Below are 19,741 nucleotides of genomic sequence, written 5' to 3' on the forward strand. Positions count from 1 at the left end.
GATAGGTACTTACTGCCATGAATTATATAAAATGTCTTATTTACTTATTAAAGTACACAAAGTTTGGTGGGGGCCGACCAAAGTACATAGTTAGCTTATGATGTACAGACAAATCATTCGAACTTTCATCGATTATTCTTTATTATACCATGTATATATGAAATATATCAAGGTATTCTAAGTTAAGTCCTTAGTTTGCAACGCTTAAAATATTGATGCTTGAATGATTGAAGAAGAAGTTTTGACATAAAAAACACCGACTTAGTCCATTTCCACAATCACCTGTCTGCCTGTCCGTCTGCTAACACATTAACTCATACAAGAAGAAACAAAAAGAGATATCAAGCTTTATAGCATGATCAAGGCGTGAAAAGTGAGGTCTTGGGTCCGTAGAACCCATCTTGTAAACCGTTAGATATAGAACAAAAGTTTAAATATAAAAGCTATTTCTTATACAAAATAAACAACTTTTGTTTGAAACATTTTTTCGTAAACATCACTGTTTACCCGTGAGGACACAAATTAGCTTAAAAACCTTATATAGTATGTATACAGGTACCTTTGGTTTATTAATAAAGGTTACAAATATTATGTATGTGTTTGTTAGTTTATATCTTTATCCACCAAGAAAGGGAGAGGAACGATACTTTTATTACTTTGTGTGTAAGAGTGTCTATCTTTATTTACTTACATGACGTAAAAAACAAACCAAAGCGTAATCAACACTATCTGTACATGGTATTTCAACAATTAACTCTGTCAATTGTTTTTTTTCACTTGTTTTCTTTCCTTTTATGTCCACTATCCAGAGTTAGCAGACATACAATAATTATTGTAGCTATGCATACAATGTTTCCATGGTGTTTTCAATCTTCAATCCCAAGGCGTACAATCTTGAGAAAAATACAATAATTTCATACAATAAATAATTTATTAATTTTGAATGATGGCAATTTTATGAATGAAATCATAGTAAATCAATGATATCAATAAAAATATAAGTATAAAAAACAGGGGAAGAAGAAAAAACAATAAAGCTCATTAACGAAGACTAAAAGAAAAAAATTACGTCTCTATATTAATAACAAAGTGAATTTTGTTGGTTAATTTCATAATTATCAATCATATAATAATTTTATTGAAAGTATAATAATTTTACTGTCAGCTGATACAATAATATGTTTTCAGTTCTGAGTCTGATAAGTTCCAATTTAACGATCTTCAAGGCAAGATCACGTCCAATTCCAAACTCTACACATTGCTCTTGGACAAATGCGCTCCTGTTCCACTAACTCCTTACTTATTGAGGTAGCGGATGCCCCATTAATTGTCCGTCGTCTATATTTAGCTAAAATTATTCCTCAATCAGTATTACTCTTTATGCCACCCATTTAATTTCGATACTAATCCGATAAGACAAGCTTTGTACGAACTATTGGGGAAATAAAGCACTATCTTTCCGTATGAGTGTTTTTGGTTTTTACTATATGTCTCGTCTCAAACCCTTAAATAACCTTGGTATCCTCACTGCAATTTGACCTTCTTTAATAAGACCCAATTCCTAATTTAAACACAAATAATATACATTTTTCTCTATTTTTCCTTTTTATTTATACCCTGCATATATTTGAAATATACTAATTTTAGTACCAAATTGGTAACGCTTAGAAAAAATATTACTGAGTCACCTAATTAGTCCATTTTCTTCTGTCCATCTGTCCGTACCCCCGTCAACACGATTGATTATTCAAAAACGAAAGAGATATCAAGTTGAAATTGTTCGAGCGTGCTCGAGGCAAAAAAAGTTTGTAAAGTAGGGCCCACCTTGTAAACCGTTAGGGATAGAACAAAAGTATTTAAAAAATGTTTCTTATAACGAAATAAACAAATTTTGTTCTTCAACATATTTTTTTACCCGTGAGGGTACAAATTAGGACAAAACTTTGATGTCCACTTTCTCGAAAAGTCTAAAACATAGTGAGTTGAAAATTTTAGTGGTCTTGTGAAAGATTCTCGAAAAACGAAAAAACTTCTACTTAATTATTAAATTATATATTAAAGAAGGGAAAATAAACAAATACACTAATCATGAACTTGATTTATTATTAAATTTTTATAAAACTTTAATTACCAATAATTATAAATAATTATTGAATTTTCCTCTATTATACACCACGTTAGAAATCTATGTAAAGATCATAACATAGATTTATATTCACGAAACATATATTTATGAGGGAAAAAAACCGCACCAATCATAAGTTGCAATTAAATTAGAGAAAAAAAATCATTTTCCAGATAACAATTAAATCAAGTGTGATTTATATGTATACATTAAAGGTTTCAAGTTTCAACGTACAAATTTTAAGGGATGAAAAATTGAGAGATAAAACTTCTGAACTGCACTCTTCCATCACTAAAGTTATATTTATATGCGTCTCATTATATTTTAATTTATAATAAGAGCAATAGATATTCTTATTTTAAAAAAATTGTTGGGAAAATGATTTGAAATTTTATTAGCTTGGTATGTATATATGAAACGGAATCTTTGAACGAGATTTTCACCCACTTCAAAACGTCGGGTTAAATTGAAACTTCTTACACTTATCAAGTATCGATGATCATCAATACATAGTACCTATAAAACAAAGTCGCTTCTCGTTGTCTGTATACCTGTCATATCCCTATGTATCTTTAGCACTTAAAAACTACGCAACGGATTTTGATGCGGTTTTTCTCAGCCACTCAGCTCTCCAGCTATAAGAAACATTAAATAAGGAAAAATATGGCTTTAGTGATAGAGTTATATCTATCAAAGCCAATTTTTTTTTCTTTTTGGTCATTTATCAAGGTTGAAATAGTCAAGATTAGACCGGATCAGACCGGATTATTACCGGTTTAAATTAAAACAAATAATATTTTTTATCTGCATCTGAACATAATAATTTTGGATTAATGGAGGTAAAAAACTTGATGAATTGTAAATATTGTTTTCCTAAACAAGTATACGTTAATTTTAATTAAATAATGTAGGTGTATTGTGTTGTTGATTATGATATAATAACCTTGATTGGATTTTGTATTACAAATTTGTTGTTAATGTAAGCTATTATTAAAAAGCTACAACAAGCTAAAAACACATCCGAGTAGGTATGTTTAATAATCATAATATGTTATCTAGGGATGATGTATTTATTTATTATTATTTTTTGATATGAAATATAGATAAATTATTGTAAAAAGTATCGTGTGAAAAATAAACTTACTCATACCAAACATAAAATATAAGTACATTTTTATGTATTTTATGTTTTATGATTAACAACTGAAGAAAATATTATTAACTAACTTTTGTCCACGGCTTCGCTCGTGATGATTCATTTCAATGTATTCCATAAACGATTTATTTAATGAATCGTTGATTCATTTAGAGAACCAATTTTAAAAAGCCACATGCTATCCTTCAACCCGCTTTTCCTCGCTTAGCCCACGCTCTAAACATCAACTTAAGTTACATCCCCTTAGAAAATAACGCGAAATTCGACCATGAAGTTCGCTGTGCTCCTTTAAAGAATGAAATAAAAGTATACTTGTGTCTCAAACCATAAGCACATATCACTTTAAACCCTATTTTGAACCCCTTACGGGATGAATTTAAAAAAATACCTTTAGTACAAGAGACGGTGTATGGTCGATCTTCACCCATCTGATAACCAGATGAGATCTATTTTTATAAAAACTTTATTGAGTTTTAAACAGTCTTATCATAATTTTTTTACCGAAAAGTGTTCATGGCTATTTTTAATTAATTTTAATTTTTTCCATGAACGCGAGCCAATATCATTTTTTTTTTATACCAGGCATATATGTAATATGCAAGGTATACTAAGTTTAGTCCCAAGTTTGTAACGCTTAAAAATATTGATGCTACGAACAAAATTTTGCTATAGGTTTTCATAGAATCACCTAATTAGTCCATTTCCGGTTGTCCGTCCGTCCGTCCGTCCGTCTGTGGTCACGATAACTCAAAAACGAAAATTTATTTATAGGGTTCTCAGGACGTAAAAAGTGAGGTCGAGTTCGTAAATGAGCATCATAGGTCAATTGGGTCCGTAGGACCCATCTTGCAAACCGTTAGAGATAGAACAAAAGTTTAAATGCAAAAAATGTTCCTTATAAAAAAATAAAAAAAATTTCGTTCTAAACATTTTTTCATAAGCATCACTGTTTACCCGTGAGGGGGCCAATTAGGCGGAAATTTTATAGTATGCACTTGAATATCAGTTATGTATGTGTCACATGTAAGTATGTATGTGTTATGTGATAAAGAAATCGACGCTGACTATGCATGGTATTTTAACAATTAACTCAGTCAATTGTTTGTTTTCACTTGTTTTTTTTTTGTAATAAATTATCTTTCGAGTGATACCAAATTCGATTGATTAACAGATCGGTGTAGATCTGTTCATACCATATGAACAGATGTAAGCCAATATAGGTAACTACATCGATTTTTAATCAATCCAAATTGGTATCAGAAAAAAGATAATTTAATAATGGTAAAGGCATGCCTTTAAAAAACCCTTAATGGAAAAAATTGGTTAAAATTAAATTAATGAAAAATTGCCATGAACACTTTTCGGCATAAAAAAATATAAATGAAGTGTCACTATTCAATAAAATTTTGTGAAAAATATGTGCTCATCTAGTTATGAGATGGATGAAGATCGGCATTATACCGTCTCTTAGACCAGTTCTAAGTGCACATATTATACATCATTTATGAAACGATAAGAATTGATCAATCAGTCCTGTCAGTCAGTTCAGTTTCTTCTTTTATAGATGATATTTAATGATAAAAAAAAAACTGGAGTGATTGATTTTCCTTATTAGATTAGTGTATAATATTTATTTTTATGAACAGAAATTGGATACTAATTTTAATTCTTAAAATATGAATAGGAACATAGTGTTCATGAGAGGAAAGAAAAAATGATTAGATATTTTATAGAAACGAAACTCCATTATTAGTTCTGTATTAAATATTTCTTCTAAGACATTCGATTTTGTAAGGAAATCTATTATACTGTCTTTCCTTTAATTTTTAAAAATAATTCAAATTTCTGTTTTCAATGGTTTGTCCCTCGACTTTTTCTGTCGGATAGAACTTTAAGTATACATCTGTATAACTATTGTTTCAAATATTTTGCACAACGATAAAATACAGTTTATAAATAAGTATTCCTTACATACCGCTTGTGAGAAGAATAATTGAAATTCTCTGTAAATATTATAAACCCCATGAATTAAAAAAAAAAAAATATAGTAACATGACAAACATGCAAACGTTGAATTATTAGCAGTATTTTCCATAAACAAAATTCACATCCCCTTTTTTACGTAGACTTATGGGTAGAATTTTGGAAAATATTATCGGATGTCTACATCATACACAAAACACACTATCTAAGTTTCAGGTCTCTACGATCAGTGGTATAGGCTGTGAAATGATCCGCCAGTCATTCAGGACAAAGCATTTTATATATATAGATAGAAATTATATTCTTTGATTTATTTTAATAAAATTTTATCAATAAAAATATATACCATATGTGCAAGAGAAATTCAAAAATAAAACAATTATACAGTCTTAGTAAAAGGTTTCTATATTAGTAGGTCCTTTTCTATTCGACAATCCTGCTAACGAAGACTTTATCTACCCATTCTAATTGAAATTTTTTTTATATGCCATATTTTTAGGCACATAATGTTATACAGATCTAATGCTTGGCCATAAAATGCCTTCAAATAAATATTGATGTTGCTGAATGTAATTCAGTAAATTTAGTTTACATGAACTTCTTAAGGCAGAACAAAAATTAAAGAGGAATAGGAAATAAATAAAGCGAAGGCATCAAATTTGGATACAATCCATTTAATAAGAAAAAGGTAACACTTATCAAAAATCACGTATCTAAGAACACTCTTGATGTTTGAAGTCGACTGAAAAATTTTACTTTAGTAATTGATATGCTATACAAAAAATATCATGCTTGTGTACAAAGTACAGTCATATAATATATATGTTACAGTCAAAACTTTTAACCGGTCAAAACTACTTTTAACTGGCAAAATCAGTCAGTACTTTTGACTTCACAGGTTGGTCAATTGGAGTTTTGACTTAAAATAATTTTGACTGTAAATTTGCGGTCATAAGTGGTTTTGACTGACACTTCTAGTAAAAACTAGTTTTAACGACTGAAATGGAATCGTACCTTTGATTGATTGTATACTCAATGTCACAAAAAATGCTCGGTTTAAAACATTCTAAGTGTTACTATTATAACATAACATATGATGAGTACGCTTAGAATGTTTTAACTGTGGCACTTTTTTTGACAGTGAGTGTACAGTTTAAGTTATTGTAACAAATCGATTTTCAATTTATTTCAGTATTTTACCAACTAATTCACTTCATGTTACACCATACGTTTAATTAATTCAATTTTTAACCGATTTCAAACAAAAAAGGAGGTCATTATCAATTCGACTGCATTTTTTTTATGTGTGTTACCTCATAACTTTCAACTGGGTGAACCGATTTTGATGATTCTTTATCTATTTGAAAGCATCCCATTTAATTTTGGTCCAGTTCTGACAACTGCATTCATGAGAAAACCATAAAAGTCTTAAATTTGCATTAAGTATGCACGAGTAGAGGACGAATAACTCAATATCACGCCAACCGACTTCGATGATTCTTTTTTTAGTAACAAATTAGTTAATGTACTGCAGATTCACTAAAAATCACAAAATAAAAAAAACTTTTAACAAAAAGAAAACCAACTTTGAAAGAAAACCGACTTCAAATAAAAACTTTTCCAAAACAAACTAATATGCACTAAAAAGTAAATGAAAAACGATAATTTAATGTAGTTAAAATTATTGTTATTTTTGGAGTCGGTCTCACCCAAGCTAATGTAGCAAATTGTTCTGTCAGAGTTTTTTCCTTGGCTGACACCGACTCCAAAAATAACAATAATTTTAACTACATTATATTATCGTTATTTATTTACTTTTTAGTGCATATTAATATGTTTTGGAAAAGTTTTTCTTTTGAAGTCAGTTTTCTTTTTGTTAAAAGTGTTTTTTATTCTATCCAAAAAAAGTTAAAGTGGTATTTTGTAAAAAATTTTCAAAAAAACAATTGATGAATTTAACAAAGCACGAGTTTAAGTGGAATTTTGTAAAAAATTATCAATTGATTAATTTTCACACGTTAACAAAACCACGAGTTTTTAATGTACTTGTTAACATGAAAATGTTGCAAAATCGTGCAGTCACCACCTATGAACTGATCCTAATTGTACATCGGAGAAGGCATGGAGGTCGAGCGTTTTCATGGCAATACCTTCATTAAAATCTATTATGGAGTGGAGCCGCTCTTTTAGACAGTAGCCTATTTTTTTAAATCAACCTTTCGGCTGGCATGTTCAACCGTAAAGAAGTACTTTGCCCAATGAAGCTCAATAGTGGTTTTGACTGATTTTGCCAGTTAAAAGCAGTTTTGACCGGCTAAGAATTTTGACTGTAACATATACATATGACTATGGTACAAAGAAGTAAAATACTAAAATTTTATAGAATGCATACATCTTAATCTTTTGTATATTATTTACGTTTATAATGAAAAGTTGAAGTGCTGTTGACCAATTGAACAAGGACATATTAATATTACTAATCAATAATTAATTAATACAGAAAATGTGAAAATAATCATATAAAATATGACAAAGAAAAACTTGTTTTTTTATTTTTATTTTTAATTAAATTTTTTTGTTTATAATAATTATATCAATTTAAAATAAATTTAAATAAAACCACATATTTATAAATTCACTACAAGTTAGTATCGTGTATTAATAATCCTTTGCATGTGAGTACGTATATCTGCTCGTTGAAAACATAAAGGACACTCACTTTGAATGAAAATAATTTTTAATGATCAATAAACAATAATTTTTGTTTAAGGTTGTTGAGGAACTACAGAAATAAAAAAGAGTTCAAAAACTAAAATCTCGACGACTATAAAATAAAATCATGCTCTAAAAAGTATGAAAACAAGAAAACATTTTCATCTGAAATTGTTATTATAAGTAAATCCTCTAAGTTTTACACATGACGGAAAAAAGGTCCCCCAACTGTAATGTTGATTTTACTTCTCAAATTAATTTTAGATGAAAATATTATCTTGATTTCATAATTTTTCAGCATGATTTTGCAGTTGTGTGGATTTATAACGCCCTTAGTTTAAGTCTAATTACACTCTTTCATTTAATACCGAAATCGGTATCATTAAATTAAAATTTGTTTTTAATCATGACTTTATGTTCTCTAGTGGGTGCCATATTCAATTAATATGACGCAGCCTGTAACCAGCGTACGATCAAGACGCTGTCAACGATACCTAATTTGTCAAATCATAATTAACAGTTTAGAAGCTATGAGGGAACAGATAAAAATATACACATACCGGTCAAGCATAATATAACCCACGTCGACATCGGGGTAAAAAAAAGACACCATGCTACAGAAAAAAAACACTATTAACTTAAAATTTTGAGAAATTGATGAAAACTATGAAAATGGCTTGTTTTACATTCAATATGTTTGAAACAAAATTTTAAACACTGGAACTAGATTCGGTATACCTTAAGTATTTCCAGCATGGTATTTGCAGTTCCTATGCTAAAGCTCTGGTAAAATTTCTGTACGACATAATTTAACCAGAAATTAAATTTAATAACTAGCTAACTATTAAAACCAAAGTTTCAGAAATTTTAATCGTTTAAAACACGAGATAATAATGCCTAGTTTCCCAATTTGGAGGTTCCTGGTTAGCTGCGAGGACAATAAGTTTTACATGCTTTGAATCGGGAAATCGCAAACTTTGCAGCTGATTTCTTCGCGATCTAAACAACTAAAAATTTTGCAACTACTTTGCAACTGATTTCCTCGCGATCTTAACAACTAAAAATTTTGCAACTTTCTCTCGCAGTTCCCATTACTGTGTGCCTGTGAAAAAATAGGTTAAACCTGTCGGCAAGTGTATTCTCACTGAAAATTCCTTAAACAACATAAAAACCAGCGAACAGCACTTATTATTATTAAATGCTTGTTATTGAAATAAGATTTTAGTCTTCTCCTGCTTTGACAACATGAAATATCTGCATAAAAGGACTGGAAGTTGAGACACGGAAATGACACTACGAAATAGCACTTCCATAAGATTAACTCAATTCACATAGGTTCAAATTTTCAACCCTCTAAGGCAATTTTAGGCACTGAAGAGGTACAAAATGGCTTTAAAATAGCTATAAACATCGCTTTTTGAGACATGAAAAAAACTTGAAAATGTGAGACCCCCAAATAGATTTTCTTGTCACTAACACAACATTTTTAACTTTTTAAGTCAATTTGGTGAGGATGGGCATCATTTCTCACCTTTCTTCGTTGACCTTCTGTACAGTGCACAAGTCATTTTCGTTGACTAAAAACTATGGCTAAAAAGGAAAAGTGTCACTACCTTAACGAGTAAATCACTAAGCACTTATAGCGCAAGGTATATTCAAACTTGGTAAAAAGAAGCACCAACTAATTTTATGTTGGAGAGCGATGATGTGATCAGTACTATGCATCTTTTATCCTGTAATTGCAAATCGATTTTTTAATATTCGATTCAGAACCAACTTTTTACTGCTTACACTCCTTCTGCAAAGGTAAGTGCACCTTTTACATGTATTTGTCTTCTATCCAGCAAATGACATCCAAATATCGTCCACACTTCCATAGCTCACAACCTATCCTGATAGTTTACTGAGCCATTTCGAATGAATTTTGAAATATAAACGATAATAAAACTTTTTTGTATAAGTCTCTGCGGTCGCTAATGACCTAGACGTTAAAAGCGACCTTAAAATAAAAAAAATAAAAAAATTTAAAAAAAAAATTTTTTAACCAAACTGTCTTTTGATAACTAACCTTGACAACATTAATTTGAATAACAAAGAAGAAAATCTGCCCCAAGTGTGAGTATTTATATTAGAAATTGATTGTAAGATAGTGAACCTATATTAATACCTCATTTTTGGGCTTAAATGTTTTGAATACTGACTAGAGACTAGAGAAAAAATTTTCATGTGAATAATATAAAAACACGGGCTGAGTCGGAAGACAGAAATGAAACTTCAATCGGTTGATATTGAAACAAAATTTATATAAATTATAAATAATTATAATTGATTATGTATAATGGTAATAAATTGTAATTAATGGTAATAGTTTTCCTAATTTAATATTTTCTTCATTTAAAACATCTGTGAATGGGAAAGGAAATTATTTTTAATATTAGGCAGTGAGAAAAGGGGGCGGAATTTCAAGTTTCGTATTATTACAATGTGATGAAGTCACATATTTTACCAATATACTTCCTATGTATCTTTTTTGAGTGATACTCGAAAAGAAGTTTTCATTTTTGAAGCATAATCTAACTTTGCCGTTTGTTGACCTTATCTCATTGTTTTTGTGAATCTCACGGTATTTCTCTCATAATTACAAATGACAAAACACTTTTACAATGCAGAAATTTGGCATGTTTCCTTAAAAAATCATCCTTATTTTAACTTTCTTAAAACTTCTGACTTTTGTGCATGTCATTTTCCAACGCCAGGTTATATCATTGAAGTTATTCAGTAGACATGGCGGGCACGATGTATCAAGGATTTCAAAAAATAAAAAACTATATCTGCACTGATATACTTTACAAAACTGATATAATTTTAAGCATCCTTCGAAGTCTCAAGTGAAAAAATGGATTCATTTACCTATCATAATCTAACGCTCTAATATTAAAATTCAAATCTCTTCACATAAAATAAATGTTTGCAGTGTATGAATGGATAGCGACCAGCAGCTTTAATAATATTGTTTTGTATAATAATAATAAATTGTTCATCACACATTTTTGTACCAGTCGTCGAGTGGCCAAGGAAAAGTACTCCGATACATTCGAAGGTCATCACCTTTTCAATCTATCTAGGAAATTTCAATTATTTATTTCAACAACAAAAAAATCGTATTTTACATATTTTTGCACAACTTGACTGACAGTCAACTCTTTTCTTTCAACGTTCAAGGTGAAGGTAAAAAAAAAATTTAACTGACATTAAAAGTTAGAAAAACGATTCCCATAATTGTCCGTCAATTTGTTCAAATATAAAAATTTTATTTAAGGTAATTCGATTAGCAAGAGTATTCAATTTTTATTGGAGTTTATTATGCAATAAGTACGCTTATGTAATATTTCTCTTAAGTTTTAAATAGATAATCCATGCAAGCAAGTGCATGGTATTTTTTTTCCAAATCCGAGAAAGATACATTAATAAGGTTCAAGATAGTTTTGCTATATTGATCACGTTTACACGTCTATTAAGACAATTTAACTCCATCGTTTTTGTAACCCTGGCTTAAGAGATATGAAATTTTAACATCCGTAGTAATTAAACTGGTTTGAACGTTATCTCTTTTACTTCAATTTTTGCTACTTTTTGTAGATCTTTAAGAAAATTCTCTCCCATTATGCTAAAGAATCTGTTTTCCAGCACTTAGCAGTAGGATAGCAAGTGGCCAATTGTCTCTTCTTCCTCATTTCACTCCCTACCAAAATTGCCGTTTATAATTTTCCGCATTTGGAGGAACACTCAGACTGACTAGTTTCTTGTAATTACTCCGGCAGTAAAGTATCAAACAAAATTTTTCTGTGTCTATATAATAGAGTAGTTTTTATCAAGAGCGACACTGTTCAATCTATGCGGTTATTATCATGGTTCTGCTATGTTTCCTTGTGTTTTATCAAGATATCTTCGTATATAACCTTTTTGAATCAAAGAAAGTGGTAAGTACATAGCCTTCAAACTGTCTTTGTACGCTATTTGTTTCCCATTGCCATCACTATGTCAGAAAACCAGCAGAAAAGGTCTTCGCCTGCTTAAAGAAAAGGTAAAAGTGTTATAAATAATACATTGATCTAAATTATTCGTGTTTCATATTTTTTTATAAATTCAGTTTACACGAATGATTGAACAATCATTAATAAAAAATAATTATTAAATAAATTAAAATATAAAAAATATGTAAATTTTTTATTAGTTAGTATTTTGTATTAGTTCACAAGTTTACCTCGATTTCAATGTTAAGGTTATGGATGAAGCTATTAATTTCTTCTTTTAACAACAACAAAAAATACAACAAAAATTAATTATTTTAAAATATTTATTAATTATTAATAATATTAAAATAAATTGATAATTAAATGTTCATTGAATTCTATTTATTTAATTAATCATGTATGTTAAAATATTCCTATAAGTTCGCTAGCTGGAATATGTGCATAATAACCTGAAATAATTGCCGTTACGATAGAACCGATTGTTTCGCCAATATCTGGTCGCATATCATCGATAATTTCGCGCCAATTTTCGTTTATTACAAGGTTTGTTTCCTTATCTAAACAAAAAAAATTATTTTGGTTTTGTATGTTATCAATGTGCAGAATGTAACAGCGCATGGATGTATCATACGTCATCAAGGCGCTATTTATGAAGTGATAAATGTTTATTTTAAAACGAATATGTATAGCCTCTACGGAAAATCGTTTTCTATAGAATTTGCTGAAAACAACACATGGTGTCTTATGTGCCTCTCTGATTAAAAGAGCAGAAGATCGAATATGAAGTTTTCAAGCTTTCAAATTCGAAAATAGGTACTAAAAAATAACAACAACAATATAAAAGATGTCACGAAAGAAGTAATTTTGATAGAAAACACAGTGTTTTAATTAAAAGTTGTAAATTTTTAATTAATTCATAAAGTTTGCTGTATAAAGCTATGTACAGATCCGGCAAAATTTATAGCACAAAAAAATAAAATTCCAAGATCTTGATGGCACATTTTTGTAGTCAAAATTTTCCTTGGCCATTTGGCATAAATGTAACTGAATAGTGGTGATACAAATCTGAATTTTCAGAAACTTCAGACTTCTTATTCTTAAAACTCCATGGAAAAAAATCCAATAATGTTGAATCTCATGATTTGGGGTTTCTGAAGAACTCTGAATTTTTTTAAATTTATCTTTTCACATTTAATGAAGTTCAGTTTATACCGAAATCGTAAACTGTAGCTGTATAAACTTTAATTTTAAAACTTTGGCCAACAGTGAAAACGCGTTTATTTGCTGAAACCTCCCTTTAAAAAAACTCTAAACTACTGGCTGCCACGTTGTCTTTGCTTTTTCATTGCCATTACTTTACCAGGCAAATGAGCAATCGTTCAGATCTTGCGTTAACTTTGATCTTTACAAAGACAATGGATACTTTATTTTTTTGAATCAAACTTACTTAATCTCTCGTCATCTTGAAAAATTCGATCCAAATGTAAATAAGCCTTTTGACTATCAAAAGTGAAATGATTTCCTATAATTGTGAAATATTGATCGTTATGCCTTACAATGTTGCCATAACTATAACTGTAGATAAATGTAACATCATCTGTGAAAAAAAAGAAAAACCAATTATTTAGACTTTTCTTAAGCCAGTTTATTTAGAGAGACTAATTGGCCGAGCGGTCAAAGGCGTTAGATTTGACCGTTTGACTATTTGACTAGACTTAGGTTGCGGGTTCGAATTCAAGCAGCGGCAGTGTGAACAATTATAATTAATGGGGGCGGTAGCATTGATCACATTGTCGTCGCTTGGATATAAGAACAAAGTAACCGAATCCAACCACATCATAATTGTAATTGTTAAATATGAATGTAGTTAATAAAGATTAACAAATAATGCAGTGGGTGACCTCTGTTATAGATGTACGTCAGAAAAACGGAGGTTAAACCCCATTATTATTAGACTTTTCTTTATGTGTCAGACAAATAAGTTACAGCTTTTGTGTAGATTTTGTGACCATATGCGAAGGTGTAGATCTGTGATGTAAGAATTAGAGGTAGAAGGTGTAGATCTGAGGAGGTAGAAAGTAAGAAGGTGTAGATCTGTAATGTAAGAATCCTTGGCTCTTGGCTTAAGTGCACAACTTCCACGTATCGAGAAGAAAGGCGAAAACCTTATGTAGCGTAAGCATGTGGAAGCAATATCTAAAGACATGTATTAATTTCTGTAGACAATTATTTTAACCAAATCAGACACGGTTAACCAAATCAGACAGCATGCATTGCATGTACGGTACCCGTTGCCAAAACAAATTACATACAGAACCAAATTAAATCTTAATATATAAGCTTTAAAATGTGACAAAACGGAAAGCTTTACTTTAATGAGGAGTAAATAACGGAAGTTGATAAAGGAATTAAGAAGATCTCACGATGTAACAGAAAAACATGCTAGAGAAATCTTTATATATATAATTAATAATTATTTTATATACGCTTGTATTTGACTGAACTCCTTCTAAACGAATGGACCGATTTTTATGAAATTTTGTGTGTTCAAGTGAATTCGAGAATGGTTCAGATTTACAATTCGTCCAGTTTTCTAAAAAATTAGGGTTCCACATCAGGTATTTGAATAGTATTGAGGTATATGCGAGCGCCCTGCTGAAGTCTCTATCCAGGCAGAAAGGCCTGTTCAAGAAATAAGAGTAAAAGATAAAGGTTCATCTAGTAATATATAAGGTTTTAGAAAGTATAAAGTTGAATTTAACTATTATTGTCTTATGACTTCGCGATTATTGGCTTATTTATCCTGTTTGTTCCCTACCTAACCTCCAGACGCGTTCTCTTATTCCTTTATCAAACCTACCAAGTAGCGCCTATGTACTTGAACAGCGAGAATCAATATGAGAAGATACACATATTTCCTTTCTCTTTTCTTGGATCTAAAAATAAACTAAATCATTCATAGATCCAAACAGGAAATTCAAATTAAAAATTGAAATTACCTTGAGAGAATTTTTTAAAAGTAATATTAGTATCCAATTTTTAAAAGTAGTGACACGATTATTAAATAATAAAAGCATGCGGAAAGGTCCGAATTAGGATTATGCTTCAGAGGATCCCATAATAATAAGGTTTTAAAATTGCCAAAATTACACATTTCTCCAGTAACATTATAGATCACACACACTCCTTACAAGGTGGTATAACTTATCAGAATGAAACTCTATACAAGCAAATCTTGATCTTAAAGTAATTTTTTAGGTTTAAACTTTCAAGAAAGATCAAAAATTTGTCGTCATTATTTTCCGGGAATACATCTAGACAAATTTAGGAATACATCAAGACAAAGTAACAGTAAACATTCCCACACAAATGTGGTGATCTTTTCCAGTCTTTACTTTTAAACTCAGCGAAGTGAGCGGGTATCAAGCTAGTTAAATATATTTATTACAAGGCCGACGAAATCATAGACAAATAGGAATTGCATTTTTGATACATTAGTCAAGAGAGAACCTCGTAAATTTTCCTTTATTTTAGCCAAATTGATATATTTTTGTTGTTTGTAGTTACAGGATCCTAAAAATACTTATTATGATAGATGCATGCACTTACCAAATGTAAAATTAGCGGTTCCTTTACCAATAATAGGTAACACTAAAATTTGACCCTTAACATCATAATTACCAATAATCATAACTTTACTCGCTTCACCTTTAATTTTAACCTTCATATTTGTAGAATCAACACTACCACAAAAAAATTAAATAAATTAACCACAAAATTTAGGCCAGAATTCAAAGTTCTTCCTGGTGAAATGACTTTGAATTCTAATAAAGCTATGCATACAATTGTGCAAACAATTTGATGGTGTGTATGTTACTGCAGAGTACTTTGCTTCTAAACGAGGAAATTTGGCATTTTACCTCTAAAATTTCCGTAGTAAGATAGATCGACATGCGGTTTTTTGTATAAGGTTGTAGACGGTATTTATAAACTTTGTGAACATTGCTGATTATTGGGAGATAATTTTCCTTGCTTGTGCATTAACAAATGCTTTTTGCAGAAGAAAAAGTTTTAGAAAACAAGTGAAAACAAACAATTGACTGAGTTAATTGTTGAAATACCATGTATAGACAGTGGTGATTACACTGTCACATTACACATCCATACATGTCACACATATACATATAACTGATATACCCATATAATACTATACAATTTGCACATAATTTGCGCTTTCACGAGTAAACAGTTTACGAAAAAATGTTTCAAACAAAAGTTGTTTTGTATTTAAACTTTTGTTCTATCTCTAACGGTTTACAAGATGGGTCCTACGGATCCAAGACCCAATTGACCTATGTTGCTCATTTACGAACTTGACCTCACTTTTTCCGTCCTCAGCACGCTATAAAAATTTCAGCTAGATATCTCTTTTCGCTTTTGAGTAATCGTGATGTCGTGATGACAGACGGGCAGACAGACGACAGACGGCAGACAGGCAGACAACCGTAAATGGACTAATTAGGTGATTTTATGAACACCTATACCAAAATTGTGTTCATTGCATCAGTATTTTTAAGCGTTACAAGCTTGGGGCTAAACTTAGTATACGTTTGTATATTTCATATACATGGTATAAAAATACGAATTCATAAAAAACTTGTACTAATCATGAATCGTAAAGATTTTGAAAAAAATTCATTTTCAAATCATTATTTAATATGTTATATGTACAAAATATGTACAAAAAAAATGCATTTTTAATGCACAAACGAGGGAAATTATCTACCAATAATCTGCAATATTCACAAAGTTTATTAATACCTAATGAACCTAAGAACCTAATGCAAAAAAATGCATCTGGATATCTTACTTTTTTGTGTTAAAATTCTTTGTCTATTATGCAATTCTGTTTGGTTTGAGCAAACTATTATTCAACAATTCTTGTCATAATAAGCAAATTTGCACAGATTGCGTTTGCATAAGCCGTATAAACATTAACTTTTTGTGAATTGTAAGAGGTTTAACTTATTATATATAAATTTAAAAATATTAATTTTCGAAATGAAAAATCTCTTACTCAACGTGTGCTAATTTCATGTCATCTAAACCAATTATGGAAATGTTGACTAGTTTTAATACTAAATTTTTACCACCACTGATTATGATTTCTGGTATTTCTAATGGTAACATATTTGGAATATTATATTTAGGATCACCTGTAAAAAAATGGAAAAATTTGTAGTCACTCTGTCTAATTCATTAAGCAAAAAATGATAAGAAAATGTTGTTCAAAAAATGATAAGAAAATAGGTATCTACCAAATCATCAATAAACCTGATTTTATGTTTTATAGGTCCAAACTTCTTTGTGTATCTTTTGTATTTCTAAGTTTCATAGAGAGAGGGTGGACCATTTTAATTTATTATGTATAATTGCGCGTTTTGTACTTAACCAATCAAGAAATAACTTAAACAAAAGTTGCAGAATTTGATGAAGGATATCATGTTCTGACAAGATATTGGGGCTAGTTCTCCGGGTTGCTTAGTAGTCAATTTAGATTATACAAGGTAATAGATAGAATAACACCTTCAATTAGAAAGTTGATCCTCATAAAAAACTAACATTTTTAATTTAATATCTATTTTCGAAATTCGTTGGCTGGAAGAAATCCGACTTAAAAATATTTCCTTATTTCATTTAATCGAAAGCAATACACTAATTTTTTCGACCAAAGTTATCAAGGACAATAAAGGAAATTTTCCAAATCATTTTAAGATCCACATCAAATGATTTTAAAACTAAAACGTTGATTTTTAACTTTTAATAAAATACAATTATTAATTGTTTAATTTAAACGAATAATTATAAAAACTATTTATCTTAGTCATGTCGAGGGGAGGACAAGTCAGGGCAGAATGCCCGAATTTACCATTAATTTAGATAGCTAAATATGTGCTTATGCCAGAATATTGTTGAATTTAATTATATTTCAGACCAAAAATTAGTTATTTGCCCCCCCCCCCTGTAGACAAAAAGTTCAAGTTTCCCTTCCTTGGGTGAAGAACTGGGTACGCCCATGATCTTAGCTGTAATAGAGCCATGTAGATCGTCTGGTAATTAAGCGTAGTAAATGCATCATAATCCGTAATTTATGCTAACTTAATTTTATGACACTGAAAAATGTATTTAATTAGGTACGTAATTATCCAACTCTACCCAAAGTGTGATTTAAAGAAATATAATAAGCCTTCCAATAAATATATCGCACTACGTAATAAAAATCTTTAACTCACCTTTTAAAATAAATGGCAGCGCTAATTGCAACGTTTCTAATACACATGGATCGAATTGTGTTGAATTTCGGTGACATTTTCCAAAGTTTTCTAAATACGAAGCTACAAAATAAATAAAAATTATTAAGATTATATACAGACTTACGTTAAAAGCGACCTTAAAGAAAAAAAAAATATAAAAAAAAAATTAAAAAAAAAAAAAAATATATATATATATATGCGGTTACATTCATTATTCCGTGTATCAATAAGGGGTTTCAGCGGACGACAAAAGAATAGTAACTTATAGAACCAATAATAGCGCAACCGGAACAGTGTCGAACGCTCCTTGTTTCAAAATAATTTTTTTTTAATTTTTTGTTTTATTTTTTGCTGTTGATACTGTAGCTTAAATTTAAATTTAGCGCCCTTATAGCGTTTGCTATATCAATATCTTCAAACATCACTTCAATTGATACACGCCAAATATGTATCTAAATCTAAGCACATAGTAAATTGTTACCCATATAACGATATAAGTAAAGTTTGTTAAATAAAAATTTATCACACTAATATAATATCGACTGTGAACTATATTCTCGTCGAAAACAGTGTAAGCAATCTCGGAGAATAGTATTATAGTACCAGGTATCATGCGAGTATATCATCGGCATCATAACTGTTTCTACAAGTTAGTGTAGGTTAGGCTAGGTTAGAGTGGCTGTCCTGGAGTGGGATAGACTTAGACTATAGAGTCCGTTATGGTACCGAAAAAGGGTTTGCCCATCCCCGCCACTACTCCATGAGCCATTTGGAGCTGTTTAAGAACAGCATTCGACGGACTTTAGGTCGGAGAGATCGTCAAAGAGAGGTTGGCTCAAGTAAGTTAGTGTAAGATGTGAATAAAAATTTTTTGTCGACAAAATACTGTTATTTTTTTTTTACTTTGCATTTCCACAATATTATTAAAACGAAAGATTTTTGGATGGTACCCCCAAATTTGGTTTTGCCTCTGAGCTCTTCTTTCGGTTCTGTTAATTTTTTTAGTTTTTCGTTAAAATTTGTGCTGATTTGATTTTAGACAATAGTTTTAAAATGAATTAAAAATGGAGAGAAACTACCAAATCAAAAACTATTATTATCATCGAAAAATTATAAAATTACTGTTTTTATTTCTCATAGAAAATATTTGGATAAAAAACAAACTTTTTAACATCAAAATTTAGCATTAAGTGGATAAAAAATATCGATAAATATCTTGAAAATTTTTAAATTTGTATTTTTATTACACTTATAAATTTTTATAAGAAATTTACATCTTATCCCAAAAATTTAGCCGAAAGGCAAGACAGTAGGATTTTACTTACGTAAATGTTTCGCACTTGTAAAACAAAATAAAAAAATAATAACTAAAATAGAAAATTTCACCATTTTATGTAGTATTTTGACTAAAATATGA

General features: G+C 29.9%; 1 protein-coding gene across 1 annotated transcript; it reads right to left on the bottom strand.

The window, feature by feature from the left end:
* Nucleotides 1–12,390: 12,390 nt before the first annotated feature.
* Nucleotides 12,391–19,741, bottom strand: LOC123301887 (protein takeout-like). The gene is made up of 6 exons (XM_044884837.1): nucleotides 19,650–19,741; nucleotides 18,304–18,405; nucleotides 17,088–17,226; nucleotides 15,620–15,753; nucleotides 13,458–13,607; nucleotides 12,391–12,567 (listed from the first exon to the last, which is right to left on the bottom strand). Exons 1-6 carry the CDS (start codon nucleotides 19,711–19,713, stop codon nucleotides 12,413–12,415), a joined length of 744 nt encoding a protein of 247 aa, XP_044740772.1. The 5' UTR covers nucleotides 19,714–19,741; the 3' UTR covers nucleotides 12,391–12,412.

Source organism: Chrysoperla carnea, chromosome 5 (genome assembly GCF_905475395.1).
Source record: "Chrysoperla carnea chromosome 5, inChrCarn1.1, whole genome shotgun sequence".
Lineage (NCBI taxonomy): Eukaryota > Metazoa > Arthropoda > Insecta > Neuroptera > Chrysopidae > Chrysoperla > Chrysoperla carnea.

What these genes read in the sequence shown, in the direction of transcription:
- LOC123301887 (XM_044884837.1), bottom strand. Translation starts at nt 19,713, where the DNA reads ATGGTGAAATTTTCTATTTTAGTTATTATTTTTTTATTTTGTTTTACA. An exon ending in TACAAGTGCGAAACATTTAC is followed by an intron (nt 18,406 to 19,649) that starts GTAAGTAAAATC and finishes TTTATTTTGTAG; the next exon opens with CTTCGTATTTAGAAAACTTT. An exon ending in AACCGCTAATTTTACATTTG is followed by an intron (nt 13,608 to 15,619) that starts GTAAGTGCATGC and finishes TTTTTTTCACAG; the next exon opens with ATGATGTTACATTTATCTAC.